The following is a 16,597-nucleotide window of genomic DNA, read 5'->3' as shown; positions in this document are numbered from 1 at the left end:
TTATGCTGCATAAGTGCTGCTTACCTACATCTTCATTGCCAGGGGTTCCATGCTCGTTGCCATGTGGGATTACATGCTCGTGGGAACTGGGGGACAGCCGCCACCAGGCAAAAATGACAGCTGGGTAGAGAGCAGGGGGTTGCCCGGCTGTATTTAGAGCACTGCATGTCCCGGCTATTTGAAATAATACCCCTTTAACAGCAGAAAATGCAGGGACTTACACAGGAATATGGTCCCAGGATCATGCAGGGACATTCCCGGACTGGCCCCTTTTACACCAACCTAGTCCCTGCATTTTCTGATGTGAGGGGGAGAGAAAACCACCCCCGTCCCCTTTAAACAACCAGCTATATCTTCGGAACCAACTGACCCATTTACATGTAGGCTTCGAATGATTTTGGTCCTGTGAAACTGGGCCGTTTGGTTCCAGAGAAATCTGTCCTCAAACAACATGAACAGCCATGAAATTACATTTCAGAAATGAAAAAAAAAAAATTGGTTTACCCGCAAAATCTCTAGAACCAATGAACCCATATGGACCAGGTATCAGAATGAAGGCCCAGCTATTTGGGTTCGACTGAGATCAACCTCAAGCTTCTGTGATGCCGGAGGGGGAACTGGCAGCCGTTGGAACCGGGTGGAGGTCAGAATTAGTGGGTCCCATGTTATCCTATGGGGAAAACATTCCATGTTTGCCTGGCGGTATCTCCGGTTCCCGGGGGGCTAGCGACGTAGGGCTGGGCTCGCTGGAAAGCCCTGACCCTCAGCTACAAAATGGGCCTATTTGGAGAGTGGGCCTGGAGCTGTAGCTCCATCAGGTCCATTATTAATCCGGCCCTGCATAGCGGTGGGCGCCTATTCAATGGTGTCTTGCCCAACAGCATTGAAGGGGCAGATCGACAGAAAGGGGCCGACTTTAAAAGCTGTCGGGCCCGTTTTGCCGATAACTAAATTGTAAACATTTTCTTATTCTTAAGCAAAAGGATTTCTGCATAAATAATAAGGGGATTTATGTTAGTTTTCTGTATTTTCCTCAAAACCTTTTACTGCACCTCTATGAATAATGTTCTGTCCTCGTATAAATAACATCAGTTTATCCCCATATTATACAAATCCCTTCTCCTGTTGCAGATGATGGAAAGCTATCCTTTGAAGAGTTCAAGGCTTACTTTGCTGATGGAATCCTGAGCAGGGAAGAACTCAGTGAACTCTTTCACAAAATCGACACCCACAAAACTGAGTAAGGACCATTTTCTGTATCCATTGTAATGTATGTATCAATGTAACCTGTCCATTGGCTATTATTAGGAACTGATTACAGAACTGCAAAGTAACATTTGCACTGACTTATAGTTGTGGGGTCTTTATTAGCAGTTGAAAATTGCTTAAAAATGTTAAAACTGTGATTTATTTGTAACTTAAGGTTTAAGGTGCCCATACACGCTGTGAGAATTGCATGCGTTATGGGCTAGTTCGCATCTCACGGCATGCGTTTTGCATGCAATGTGCGCAGGGCCGTTTCTAGACAATTTAGCTCCCAGGGCGAAGAAAAAAAAATGCGCCCCCTCCCCCCCAACCAAATACATTACATGGCACTGAAGAAATTGCGCCGAAATAGGGGGTGTGGCTTAAATTAAAAAGGGTGTGGCTTAATATAAAGACGTGCTCTAGCAGGAAAACAATTGGTACTCTTTACCTAGAACGGCGCCCGCGATGCCAATCGGGGGTAAAAAATCGCGGGCATCGCGGTCATCGTATGCACATAAAAAACGGGTGCGACGCGATGCCCGCGATTTTCCCATAGGGATCAATGTTAAAAGTCAGATTGGACGCGATTTTAGTGTTAAATGCCTCAATGCCCGCGATTTTTACATAGGAAACAATGTTAAATGGGCCACAGAGCCCTAATAGTCCCCCTGAAGTCTTAAATGGCCCCCACAATTTTTAACGCCACCCCACGATCAACGTGAACCCGAAGCGTGGCGAGCGCAGCGAGCCCGCGAGGGGCGGTGGTACGCGTCCTCCAACCTTTTCATACCCCCACTATCCACGTCGGCGTGGAGTTGAGAATAGAATAGTGTGGCGAGCGCAGCGAGCCACCGAGCCCGAAGCGTGGCGAACGCACCGAGCCCCGCGAGGGGACGCGGATACCTGTGAAGCCCGCGAAGGGACGCGTTTACCTGTGAAGGTATCCGCGTCCCCTCGCGGGGCTCGCTGCGCTCGCCACGCTTCGGGCTCGGTGGCTCGCTGCGCTCGCCACACTATTCTATTCTCAACTCCACGCCGACGTGGATAGTGGGGGTATGAAAAGGTCGGAGGACGCGTACCGCCGCCCCTCGTGGGCTCGCTGCGCTCGCCACGCTTCGGGTTCGCGTTGATCGTGGGGTGGCGTTAAAAATTGTGGGGGCCATTTCAGACTTTAGGGTGACTATTTGGGCTCTGTGGCCCATTTGACATTGTTTCCTATGGAAAAATCGCGGGCATTGAGGCATTGAACACTAAAATGGCGTCCAATCTGACTTTTAACATTGATCCCTATGGGAAATGGCGGCCATCGCGGGCATCGCATCGCACCCGTTTTTTAGTGCATACGATGGTCGCGATGGTCGCCGTTCTAGGTAAAGAGTACCAAACAATTACCTTACATCACACATTTGCATCCTGCATGACCAGACATTGGTTACCGCAGGAATTGTCATTGTCCTCCCGCACTTAAGTTGGCCGGCTGAAGGCCACACAGTGACCTAGTACGCCTCACAGATCAAGGCCAAACAATGACAGGCTACTTAAATCATTATACACTATTTATCCGTGATGACAATTACACATTATGCCGCACACCGTGATGACAATTACACATTATGTCGCACACACCGTGATGACAATTACACATTATGTCGCACACACCGTGATGACAATTACACATTATGTCGCACACTGTGATGCCCATTAGACCCCACACCGTAATAGCTATTACAAATTATGCCACACGCGCCGCTGACGCACAACTGATGCCGTTTACTAATATGCCCCCACAGTGCCAGATATGCCCCCACAGCGCCACACATATATGCCCCCCCCACAGTGACAGCTATGCCCCCACAGTGCCACACATATGCCCTCAGTGCCAAATATGCCCCCACAGTGCCAGATATGCCCCCACAGCGCCAAAAATATATACCCCCACAGTGCCACACATATGCCCCCACAGTGCCACAGATATATGCCCCCACAGTGCCACAGATATATGCCCCCACAGTGCAAGATATGCCCCCACAGCGCCACATATGCCCCCACAGCGCCACATATCTCCCCACAGTGCCACATATGCCCCCACAGTGCCACATATGCCCCCACAGTGCCACATATGCCCCCACAGTGCCAAACATATGCCCCCACAGTGCCACACTTATGCCTCCACAGTGCCAAACATATGCCCCCACAGTGCCAAATATGCCCCCACAGTGCCACAGATATATGCCCCCACAGTGCCAAACTCACTGTGTCTGTGTCTCCCCCTGTGCCATCGCCTCTGCCTCTGCTGCTGCTTCCTTGGGGAGGGGAGCGGAGTGCATCGCGCTTCTTTCCTTCCCCTTCACTGTGTAGCGTCAGCGTGTACCTGTTCTGAGCCGTCGCCCATCAGCCATTCATACCCCGCGGGCTGGCTCCTTATTGGCTGCCAGCCCGCGAGCTCTGATAGGCTGACAGCCCAGTGACACAGTGAGCGAGGGGGAAGGAGAGACGCACGATGCGTTCCCCTCCCCTCCCGCTGCTTGTTGTGTGTGGACGCCGGGGAGGAGGCTGCGGCGGCCGCGGCTTTGGAGGAGCTGCAGGGCGCCCCGGCTGTTAAATAGAGGCGGACAAGCCGTGCGGCGCCCCGGGCTGCTGCACGGCTTGTCCGCCTCTAGAAATGGCCCTGAATGTGCGTGTGTGCGATGCGAAAGCAGTACTAAAGGTATGTGCAGCACCGGAACGCACGTTGCTATCGCAGCATGTATGGGCACCATTAGTACTTGTGACCTCCTACTAACACTACCTAGATTACTCCAGGCAGGCCCTGTAATTAGGGCTATGCAGGCTGTGTCATCTACCAGGGAACTGGTACTGGGGCCGGCATTATCACTACATCTTACTACAGAGTTCAGGGCTGTGCTCTTATGTCCTAGCTTAGACAGCCCCGCTCCCAAGGTTTGATGTCATGGCACCATCGGTTCACTAGGACAGGGCGGCAGGGAGCCATGTTCCAGCCTTGGTACCAATAACTGAAGGAAACATTCTTCAAACTATTGTACCATGCCGAGGAAGGGGGAGCGGGGTACTCTTTATCCGGGCCTAATGGAGGGGCCCACTACCCCCTCCACCAATGCAGATAGAGAGAGAGAGCAGCAAACTCCAAACACACACTGCTTAATACTGTGTGCTGAGCTGGAGAGAGAGGCAGCCTTTCCCCTCTCTCCCTCCACAGGTGTGCAATTACATCTGCACCCCGCTGCCCGCTGCATTCACGGTCGCCCAAACTTTTTTTTTAACAAGACACTGACCATGCCTCCTTTGTTGACCATTGGCCACAACCCTTCATTTTACTGGCACCTTTCAGATCTATTGGCACTCCTGGTACCATGTACCAGTTATAATATGTCAGTACCAATTTTTTGTGAGAAAAGGATGTGCCATTACAGACGTGATCCTGGTACAATGTGGCTGCAGCCTCCCGTAACCCCACGCAGTTGCCATTAACTTTCAGAAGATATTTTCAGAAAGATGGTGCAGGTATTAGCAAAGTGCTTTTGCTGTTTTTTTGCATGTGATAGTACATGGAATATGCAGAGGCGTAACTAATATTGTGGCGCCCCCCCCCCCCGCCAAAAAATTACCTTACCCCTCCGCATGCCGCCGCCGCCGCCGCCGCTGGCCCCGCATTCAGTCCGGCACCGCAGATAGCCTCCGGGCTCCGTCTCCTGCAGTAATGAAAAATGACACGACAAAATGGCTGCCCCCGTACAGCAGACAGTTTTTTTAGGGATGTTAGAGGAGGCGGCGGCCTCCTCTAGCATCCTTAAAAACTGTCTGCTATTAGGGGGCAGCCATTTTGTCGTGTCATTTTTCATTACTGCAGGAGACGGAGCCCGGAGGCTATCTGCGCTGCCGGACTGAATGCGGTGGCGGCGGCATGCGGAGGGGTAAGGGGGGTCTGACCAGAGTGCCCGGGCACCGGGGGTGCCCCGCTGGCGCTTGCTCCCCCAAGCAGCCGCGGTGGCTGCCTTACGGTAGCTACGCCTCTTGGAATATGGCATTTACTGGCAGGTTGGGTGCCCACTGTATGTAAGAGGGAATGGGTACTGCACACGGAACCCTAATCCCCAGGTGTTTATTTGCTCTGGTTGGTATGTCTGTGTATGGGGGGGGGGTGGATCGTTTGGTCTACAACAACTAGGTTAACAAGCATTGGGTCGACACCACTAGGTCGACATGCAGCAAGGTCAACATGGGTTAAGGCTGACATGGGCCAAGGTCGACATGGATCAAGATCGACATAGGTCTGGGTCAACATGACATTAGGTCGACACAAGCATTAGGTTGGCATGGGCTAGTTCGACAGTCAAAAGGTCGACATGGGGTTTTTCACTGTTTTTTTACCCGAATGTCGACACTCGGCACACTATTTTATTCTCCCACCATGCCCTAGTGGATGGTAGGGCATGAAATACCGCCTGTTGGCACACGTCGGCTTAAATAACAGTAAAAAAAAAACATGTTGACCTTTTGACTGTCGACCTAGCCCATGTCAACCTAATGCTTGTGTCGACCTAATGTCATGTTGATCTAGACCCATGTCGACCTTGATCCATGTCAACCTTGGCCCATGTTGACATTAACCCATGTCGACCTTGACCCATGTCGACCTTGACCCACGTCGACCTTGCTGCATGTCGACCCAATGCTTGTCAACCTAGTTGTTGTAGACCTAATGGGGACAGAAACGTTATTGTTGTTGAGCTAGACTCGCTGTGTGGAGTGGGGGCACCATTATACAAGACTTGACCTCTTTTCCTTATATAATCAAGAAGATATACCTTTGCAGGTAACTGCAAATGCTACGTGTTCTAGTAGCTTTGGAAAGAATGTGCTCGATGATGATCAAAATATGTAGGAGAGTTCTATTGTAGCAATGTTCCAGATACACGCTGTGTTAAATTGTTACAAAGAGGGAACATACAATATTTTAAGTTCTATCACAGATACCTCTTCTGGCAGCTTTGCGTCAATACCCTCTCCACACTCAGAACTTTCACATCCTCGTCACCTTACTGAGCCTATAGGAACCACTCATTGGGGAGGGGAACGTGGAAGTAGTGTAGAGGATAATTAAAGAATGCATACACTGAGGGCATTGGGAAGGAAATACTTATGTAGACTATCACTTTAGAGTCTAATTGGTCTTTTGTGGCACATGCGAAATGTCCATGCACATGTTATTGACAGCTTCTGACCAAGGAATATAGACAGAGGCTGTATTAGGACTAATTAGATGCTACCTGGAGATTTCCAGTATCTGTGGAATAGAGATGAGCAATATATTCCCAGCATTTCTGCAGAAAATTCAGCTCATTACACAGATAGGTGCAGAATAGTCACGTCTTTCTCCAGCAGAATTTGGCCATTAGTATTCTGTGCGGAATTACCTCTAATATTTTATTCCACCTGGAATCCTAGTCTTAGTCCTAGACCATACCACAGGGTATGAGAAATTGACAGCACTGATAGTCACAGATCTGCTTACAGCCTGGTGCACAGCACGGACTGGCAGTTGCACAGAACAGCAAAGCGAGTTACTTCTCCGCACAATCAATAGTAAAAAAAACAACGTTTTTTTTTTACACTAAACAATCATTTAGCCGTTGCTATGGGGCCCAGAGGCTTTGGGGGCCCAACTCTGATATTTGACTAAACTGCAACCAGAACATTTAGTTGTCTACCAGGTTCTCAGAAATGCCCGCTAAGCACTGTGTGGCGTCATTTGAACTGAGGTCACTTTGTGCCATGTGTACTGGCAGCAGTACAATGTGGCATGCTGTTAACTTAAGCTGGTGCACAACTAGATATTGGAGAGAGCTTAAGCATCTGTTCCTGGGGGGTAGTGATGCTGGTGGTGGTGGTGGGGGGGGGGGGGGTGCTTCAGCCAACGCTGGGTAGAAAGAAGCAACCCCGAGTCTTGAACCAATGGGTGGTCTGAAGACCCCTTTTGGCTCTGAGGGTTGGGATTCAAGGTGTCACAACTAGCTTTGGCAAAGGAGGACCTGACAATTCCCTTCTCCCTTCATTGGGCCTTCTGGCTCTGAAGGGATGGGAAGAAACGAGACCCTTCTCCTTCTGGAGAGGGTCTGAATACCGAAGTGCCCAGCACAGTTTTTGTACTGCACTAGATGAATTGGGGCACACAATTCGGGTAAAATAACTGAGTTTGTATTCAGATGTATATTTTGCACCAAAGGCACAGTGATAATGATCCCAACAAGGGCACTACCTGGGTATACGGATGAATGTGTGCTCTTGGGGAGTAATTCAGGCCTGATCGCACAACTGCATCCAATTGTCCACTGTTGACATCGATAATTGTCCACAGTGGACAATGATCGATGAACTGTGGATGTGTATAAGCCGCAATGCACGTGCGTGACTGCTTTCAGGGTTTCCTGTTTGCAAGGTGATTGACAGGAAATTAGCGCCTAAGGGTGGTAACTGGACATTTCATTGGAATGCTACTGTAGGTGTGACTGGAAAACTTGTGTCATAAAAAATGCCGGCGCACCCATGCGTTTTATAGGGAGGAGTGACATCAGCAGCCACCAACTAAGTTGTCCGGCTACTCTGATACTTGCGATAAGTGGTGACCAGTGGAAGAATCATTCAATGATGAGTCTGTTAGGAAGGGTTCTGGACATATTCGCTCGGCTGCGACGTCTTCGCAAGGCATGCACATCCATTCATACCACGTGCACATGAATTTGCAAGATGTGATCTCACTTTAATGGAGCCCTGCTCCATGATCGCTGGCCACTGCACACTTGCGGCCGTGCAATTAGGTCTGAATTACCCCCTTCATTCTGGTCACACGGTGCAAGGCCAAGGCCCTTATGCTGGTTGACTCACTCGGGCACAAATTCATACCCTTCGAGTCATCCAGAACCTGCCCGGTGAATGGTGGTACTCCCGCCCCCATTCGCACGCCGGGTTCGTTCGTCCAGCACACAAATGCATGTTTTACATAAACAACCATTCCCATGCCAGTGTGAACCTCCCCCATCTTTTGATGGTCGCCAACCATCGAATGATGGGAAAGGCGCCTGCATATGTATGGGTGGTCCAGACCACTTGTACATATGAATGAATAAATGCAGTGATATCCGGTTATGTCAGCTGCCCACCCGCCGCACATGTGTCCCGACCCCATTACCATATGTACGCCTAGTGTTTTCTCGGGAACGCCCGTGAAACACTGGACGTATGCATAGGCTAATGCCCCTGGCCAGCACCCCTCTCCGTCCCTGCTCAGAAGGCAGGGAGCGTGCAATTGGCGAACAGATTAAGCACCAAGTTTGCACAAAGCATATGCACAGGAGCAGAAATGCAGCTGCAAAACATCGTTCCCCCTTGCGAATATGCGCAAGAGCGAGTCAACCAGAATAAGGCCCTAATTGTAGCCAGCTTTGCGTCAGCCTTAAAGGGCCACTTCCAGTACGTATTTGTTACTATTGTCCAAGACAGCGTTACCATATACTTTTTAATCCTGAAATGGGAAGTGTGGATTTTTGAAAAACGAAAATATTACTAAACATTAATAAGTAACATCAGTAATATAATAATAGTGACAGACGTGACAGGGAGTGGTACTTCGGCCGCAGTCATTCATCTGTCACTCAGATCTCAGCTTATGTTCAGGCCAATTGAGCTCCTCATTCCCTTAACAGATTAGTGCAAGTAATATCTTGCCTCACAGAACTGAATGCTTTCATTTCTCAGGTTTGTGGGTCACTAATCATGTATAATTCAATGTATTCTGGCAACTTAACCCCATGCGGGTGCTGCTGTATCCTAGAGACAGGACTGATAATAGTTGCATTAGTCTGTACCACTGGGACTTATTTTATTGGCCTGTTGGACAAAGGGGTAGATTCAATATGGTACGTAGTGAATGGTGCCAGGAGGTAGCTCCCGCAGCTATTGTAATCAGCGCGCTGCTAACTCCAAATAGCAGCCAGTATTTACTCTGCACAGAAACAAAATAACTCATCCAAACATAACTCTCTCTGCACATGTTACATCTGCCCCACCTGCAGTGCAACATTTTTTTTCCATCACCCCTATTGTCTGGTATGTATGCTTGATGTCGCGGACGATGCATACTTCCGCACGTGGTCAGCACCAATCCTCTGTCAGCCTTGCAAGACGACGGAGGACATGCTACGGAATGCAGCATGGCCCACTACACACACCGCCATCGTGACAGGGACCTGGGGCAGGGTGCCGGCATCTGCAAGTACATATGCACTTGCCAAAGCCGGGAAACCACCCAGGTCCACATCGCTGCCAATCTCACTGGGTACACAGGTTACTGAGGGCCTTATTCTAGTTCACTCTTTCTGACAAAATCCTTCTTAGATGGACAAAACCATGTGCACTGCAGGGGGGCAGATGTAAAATGTGCAGAGAGAATTAGATTTGGGTGAGTTATTTTGTTTCTGTGCAGGGTAAATACTGGCTGCTTTATTTTTACACTGCAATATAGATCTCACTTTGAAGTAATACCCCACCCAAATCTAACTCTCTCTGCACAAGTAACATCTGCTCCCCTGCAGTGCACATGGTTTTGTCCATCTAAGAAGAATTTGGTCAGAAAGAGTGAACTAGAATAAGGCCCCAAGTGTGTACCCAGCTTTAATTCTCTGCACATGTTACATCTGCTCCATGTGCGGAGCATAATAATTTTTCCCAGTTGCTTGCAAATCTGAATTAGGCTCTAGATGCACATTAACTAGAGCAATAATATAGAAAGAAGGGGGCCACTATCAAGTGTCGGTTACTCTGTCAGATAGTCTTATATGGGGGCATTATAAACCGTATTTTAGGACATAGTAAGAACTGGCACACTGTATTTATTATTATTTACAGTTTCTTATACAGCGCAGCATATTCCGTTGCGCTTTACAATTGGAATCAACAGTGATAAGAGTGATAAGACAAACAGGGTAATTACAGACAGACTGTAGAGGAAGGAAGGCCCTGCTCGCACGCTCACAATCTTCAGGGGATGTAAGGTGGCACAAAATGTAATTGAGGCCACTCTAATGTGGCACAGTGTGAAGAGGAGGCACTGTGTGACATAGGGCCTTATTCTGGTTCGGTTGGTGATAAGTACGTACGGTCCGTTTCACCGTGTGTTTCCCGTACGCGGACGATGAGTGTAAGTCCGCCCACAAAACAGCCGCACATGGACGGTCACAAACACCGACAAAGGGGAGTGGCGTACACTTGAGCGTACGACACCGTATACAGATGGGTCTCCTCTTAGCCACCGATAACTGGCGTACAACAGAGCGTACGCCACCGTATACGGACGGGTCTCGTCCGTTTTCCCACCAACATCTTGCGTATATCTGAGCGTATGCCACGGTGCAAGTAGAAATTGAGTCTAAAAACATCCTTGTTGCTCTTAGATGTGGTTTATGTGTCTTTTTCCTAAAAAAAAAAACTGGTATGTTTGTGTTACAGTGAAAAAGTTGACACATGTCGACTTCTGTGAATTGAGTGTCCTGCTGTTTAAAGTATATAAAAACACTTACTGAATGTGTGTAGATGGTTATACACTAACTACCTTGCCATATATAAGGTCTTAGAATGAGTCTTACATAAAATTAAACCAACCTTTACATGTAGAGAAGTGTAGAAAGATAAGGTTCCAATGTGTTTGAGGGCTGTGTGTGGCTTGCAGGTAGTGAAATAATGGTTGTGACTTAATAGGCTGCAGCATTGCTTATTACATTCAGGTGTAGTAATCATCGTTAATTAGCAGACCCAGGCGTCCAATCTCATACGGTATATCTAGGGGTGGTCTGGAGCTATCTTTGGCGTCCGCCTGTTTTTGGCCCAAAATGCACGGTGCTTTCGCCGATCGAGCGGTTGTAGCACTGTACATTTTTGGTGCACACCCCCGTGTACGCCCATGTTTGCGCCCAGTTTTCCTCATTATTCCGGCCGCTCCCCTAAAAACGCCTCCATGCCGCCCACAATGACCGTGCTCTTGCGGACAGGTTTTTTCGCACGGAGACACCCGTCCGTGAGTGGTGTGAGCTCGCCGCACCTGCGCATTGTGAAAGCTACGCATGCGCAGATGAAAAAAAAACGATCTGCCCGTATACGGTCCCACCGTACCAAGCAGAATAAGGCCCATAATGTTAATTAGGGGCACTGTGCGGCATATTGTGTACTGGTAGCCCTTCAAAGTGTATTTGCTATGGGCAACATCCCATCTTAGTAAGTTTACCCCCAAATCTTTATTAATATAAATAGCATAAGATAATTCAGCAACATCTCGGGCAGCTCTGTGCCCTTTGTTTATATACGTAACCACTTGCCACTTCTATACAGTCAGACCCCTCCGGCTACCCCTTCTATGCAATCAGACCCCTCCACATGCTCCTTCTGTACCATCACACTCCTCTACATTTCCCGTAGATAGCATCACTCTCATCCAGATGCTCCTTATTTAAATCAAATCTCTCCCGATACTCTTCCCATGTCATCAGACCCATGAACATGTCGGTTATATTGTACAGTTGTGTTCATATGTTTACATACCCTAGCAGAATTTGCCGACATTAGTAACACTGTGTAACCATATGCCCGCACCAGGTGCCGACAGAAGTAACGCTGCCTATACACGTGTCCACACCAGTTGCTGATATTAGTAGTGCTGCCTATACATAACGCTCACACCAGTTGCCGACATTTGTAATGCTGCCTATACATATGCCGACACCAGTTGCCAACATTAGTAGCACTGTGTAACCATATGTCCACACCAGTTGCCAACAGTAGTAGCGCTGCCCATACCCATGCCTACACCAGTTGCTGACAATAGTACACTCACACTTCACTCTCCTGGCAGCTCATCCTCTCCTGTTTCTTTTTGTCACCAGTCTTGCTCCTTGTAGCTCCGCCCCTTCTGTCATGTGTAGCCATGCCCCCTCCACCCATGTAGCCCCGCCTCTTACCGGTCCATGACATGCTGCTGAGCTGACCTGATGGTTAGGAGCTGGGAGGGAGCTCTGTGCTGCCGGCGCTGCTGCCTGTTTTCAACAGTAGGCAAGTATGAGACAGACCCGTGTCATGGAACATGTGCATTTTCCTTATTATTTACAATAACATACACTTAGCTCTTGGCAATATTAAAGTGGACACTAGTAGTTTAATAATAAATAAGGTCACTACACTAACACTAAGTTCTAGGGGACCATTTATCAGTAATTTGCAATGTGACCTGCGCATGATATCATAGTTCAAAATAGCATTGCCGCATGTGATTATACCACATCATACACCAATCTCTACCTGCACGGACAGGGGTCACGAAAGGATCCAAAGAATTCCACGTGTTCAGAGTGTTAGCAGATTCCTGCACGTGATGACCAAGCCTTCGCATCAGCCATTGCCGGGGAAGGCTTCAGTAGGATTTCTCTGCCAGCTAAGCTTGTGATATGTACTGTAGCTCCTAGGCTCTTCAGCTGGCATTAGTTGTGGGGCAAAGTAGATCTGACAGCGCCACATCCCCCGTAGAAACCTATTCAGCTAGAAGAAAGAGTGGAGTGTTCCTGATGTTTTCTCTCCAGCAAAATAGGTCTCTCTTTCTGGCCACTCCTTTGTGAAATAACGGGACAGGAGCCAGCAGCGTTAAGGGGAAGGTTATGCACCAGGACCAGCAGATGGAGGAGAATGAGCAGTGCCTATATTAACCAATAGGCTGACTAGGTTGCCACCTAGGGTGCCAGGATGGGGGGGGAGGGGGGGGGAGACCTTGCAGGTGACAGCTGAGAGTTACAATTAATTTATTCCATGCTTGTTAGCTATCACCCGTGCTGATGTACTGTGGGGGGTGAAGTTCTTAAGGTGACTGCCAGATGGCTGTGCCAATGTAACTTACTGATGGAACCGTTACTTTATGCACATTGTGCTACAGCGCCAGCCGGGCAGCCTAAGTCTTCTTCGCATCGCCACAAGCCTTAGATCAGACATGTCCAAAGTCCGGCCCGGGGGCCAATTGCTGCCCGTGATGTCACTTTAAATGGCCCACAGCCCCCAGCCGGAAGCAGGCTGAGCATTAGAAGCAGGACGCACAGCGCGGGACTGTAGAGGCGGGCCTACAGCGAGCGTGCATTACCTTGTGTGCACCGGTGAGAGGGTGTCGGCAGCCACTGTTTGCCGTCTTCATGTGAGTATGTGTCCAACCCCCGTCCCCCGCCCGGGCTCCACTCCATCTTCCGTCTGCAATCTCTCCGCCTGCTCGCGATCACAGTATACCGGGAGGAAGGCGCAGCATGCAGAGCAGACTCGGCAGAGGAGGGCGACGGCGGGAGCGGGTAGCACAGGCATCTGACTCCTCTCCTTGTGGTGCCTGCTTGGCCTCTCCATCCTGTGGCTTACAGAAGGGGCCATACAGAGTCAGGCAGGGGGAATATACTGTGAAGGAGCAGGCTGGGGGAAATACACTGAATGGGGGCAGAGTGGGGGACATAGAGAAGCAGGGAGCAGGCTGGGGGAAATACACTGAATGGGGGCAGAGTGGGGGACATAGAGAAGCAGGGAGCAGGCTGGGGAAATACACTGAATGCGGGCAGAGTGGGGGACATGCAGAGAAGGGGGGAGCAGGCTGGGGGGAATAGATTAAATGGGGCAGAGTGGGGGACATACAGAGAAGTGGGGAGCAGGCCCCCCACATATTTTCACCTCACCAAATCTGTCCCTCTTTGTAAAAAGTTTGGACACCCCTGCCTTATATCATACATGCCAGTTGTATAATGTTCAGTGGGCGGTGTTCAATGCTTGGTAAGCAGCGATTTTCTCTGCTTACCAAGCCAACAAGAATGAGGCCCATGATCTCACAGCTGAAGGGCTCTGTCCCCACCTTACAGTACCAGCGCAATCCAACTGCTGCAGAATGACTACATAAGGAGCATCAATATAACACCACCAGCAAGTGCAAGAGATGTACAGAACTCTCATGATAATAATCGGAAAACACCTGGGCAATATTTTTCATCCCCATCATCATCATCAATCTTTATAAAGATATTTTCAGACTGAAGTCTGTTCTCTGTACAAGAGCTGGGTATTACCATTTTCCTGAGCAGAATAAATTACTTTCTAAACTATTCCCTGCTGTTCCTCTGACTTACAGTTTCATTTAGCAAATGTTGGTTGTGCAGCTGCTTCCCACTGTCCATACACACAAACAGAATAACTGATCAGCACATTCAGCAGTCTGGCGATGTCAGCGGAAAGAGTTTTATTTTTATCAGAACTCACTTAATGATGACTTTAGTTGATCATTTATTATTTTTCTAGGTTAGCAGAATGGAAACAGTAAATCTGCGGTCGACAGTGAGTAGGTGCCCCTCTTAAAATGGTCAACATACAGATGAATCTTGCCTCGTTGTTGCTGGCGGTTGCTGGCCTCTACCTGACTGAGACGCGTGTGCGTCCCCCACGCACGCGCGTCTCAGTCTCCGGGCGGCGGGGCGACCGAGGGCAGCACCGTCGGAAGGGGACGCGCGCGCGCCTCGTGCGTGCACGTCCCCTTCCGGCATACAGATGATGGCGGGGCAGGGGATGGCGATGGCGACGCCATCACCTGCAAAGATGAATCCTGCTACATCTGTACTGTAGGTCAGGGGTGGGGAACCTTTTTTGTGTCAAGGGCCGTTTGTATGGGGAATAAACCCTTCGGGGGCCATATGTAAAAATTTCTCTTACAAATTGTCCTGCTGCAGCCGCCCCACGCTCCGGCGACTGCCGCTGAATAGGACTGACAGTCTCCGGCTGCTGTTGATTAAGAGGAATCTCGCGAGAACTACCGACCTCTCGCGAGAATTCCCCTGTACTTTATTCCCGGCAAAGCTGCCGGGCTTGTGGGAGGGCCACTGAGACTGGCTACGGGGCCACATACGGCCCCCGGGCCTGAGGTTCCCCACCCCTGCTGTAGGTCAACAGTAACAGCAGGTCAACACTAGCAAAAGCACGAAAGGAGGGATGCACTTACATTTTGGGGGCGTAATCAATCGAAAAGTGCGCCCCAATTTTCTGACACTGTGGGGTCATGGGCAGAGCTCTGAGAGCTGCTGGCCTTGCCTCTAGCCCCCCTGTCTACAGGAATAGTGGCTGTGTGCATGCTGAGCAGAGCAGTGGTAAGCAAGAGGGACTTAGTGATTTTCGACCTGTCAACCTGATACTATCTGCGAAAGGCTTGCAAAAATATCACAGGTCGGCGATAAGCTGCAAATACTTTTGCAGCTCTCTCACCATCTAATGATTTTTCCGCTGTGTGCAGTCTGTGCGTAACCCAGGTGCTATAGAAACAGACTGATCGAGGCCGGAGCTGACATTATACGTCTTCCCTGAAAACGCTTGGGCACGCCTCCGTTTTTTTCTGACACTACCAGTAAACGGTTAGTTACCACCCCTAAACACCGGCTTCCTGTCAATCAACTTGGAAAGGGCTAGTGATCAAAATAGACGTTGGATTTTAATAGCAGGGCTACGACCAGGTCTGAATAACAATAAGTTGTCATTGTGGTTACAGTGCTCCAATAATACAGGTCGGGTTCTCACTTATCCGTGTACAGTATTTCAAAAAACAAAATATTCCGAAAACCGTGGTTTTTCCGAATAATTTTGGTTATTATTTTTTTGGTTTCCCCCCAACCCTTTTTTTCATACTTACCTCGTCCCCCGATGACTCGGGCAATGCACCCCTGGGACCGGAGATGCCACTGAAGAAGATCCCAGAAGTATGGAAAAATAAATATTCCAAAAACCCAAAAAATCCCTTATTCAAAATGCTTGTGGTCCCGAGCATATGGGATACTCAACCTGTACATGAAGATACCTTGCCGCACTTTGTGTGTATCACTGGGGCCATGAAACGTCTTGTGAGACAAGTCCACCTACATAAATGTATACACTAATAGTGACATTACAAAGATATATCATAAAATGAAACTCCTAAGCCAGATAATGGTGACAGTAGATGGCCAATCCTAGTTTTATCCTACAGCGACTGCTATTTTTACAATAAACAAGAACCTCAGGGTCCAGCACGGTGCAGTGTTGAATAGAGCAGTTGAGTCCACGGGCTCCGATGGTAGTAATAGCTCATTGAACGCAGAGATTGAATGCATGAAATAAAAGTCGCTGCTTTCATGTGTTCCAGTGCCGAGCGCCTGCTGTTTCTAATGCCCTGCGAGACAAGCAAAAGGCACACAATCCAAAACAACGGGGGGAAAATCCTATATAATCCTTTGTAAAAGTTTGAACAGAATCTAAG

The 16,597-nt window shown here is 49.0% G+C and overlaps 1 protein-coding gene across 1 annotated transcript in view; it reads left to right on the top strand.

Annotated features, from left to right (window-relative positions):
- Positions 1 to 16,597, top strand: part of NECAB1 (N-terminal EF-hand calcium binding protein 1) — a 207,254-nt gene that overhangs the window by 17,757 nt on the left and 172,900 nt on the right. Inside the window, exon 3 of the mRNA XM_083187086.1 lies at positions 1,132 to 1,240. Coding sequence (XP_083043212.1) covers positions 1,132 to 1,240 — 109 coding nt within the window. The remainder of the gene's footprint in view (positions 1 to 1,131; positions 1,241 to 16,597) is intronic.

This window comes from Crinia signifera, chromosome 5 (assembly GCF_055691185.1).
Source record: "Crinia signifera chromosome 5, ASM5569118v1, whole genome shotgun sequence".
In the NCBI taxonomy this organism is placed as follows: domain Eukaryota; kingdom Metazoa; phylum Chordata; class Amphibia; order Anura; family Myobatrachidae; genus Crinia; species Crinia signifera.
Note: the sequence above shows the minus strand (reverse complement) of the source record. Positions and strands in the feature narration are given on the sequence as shown.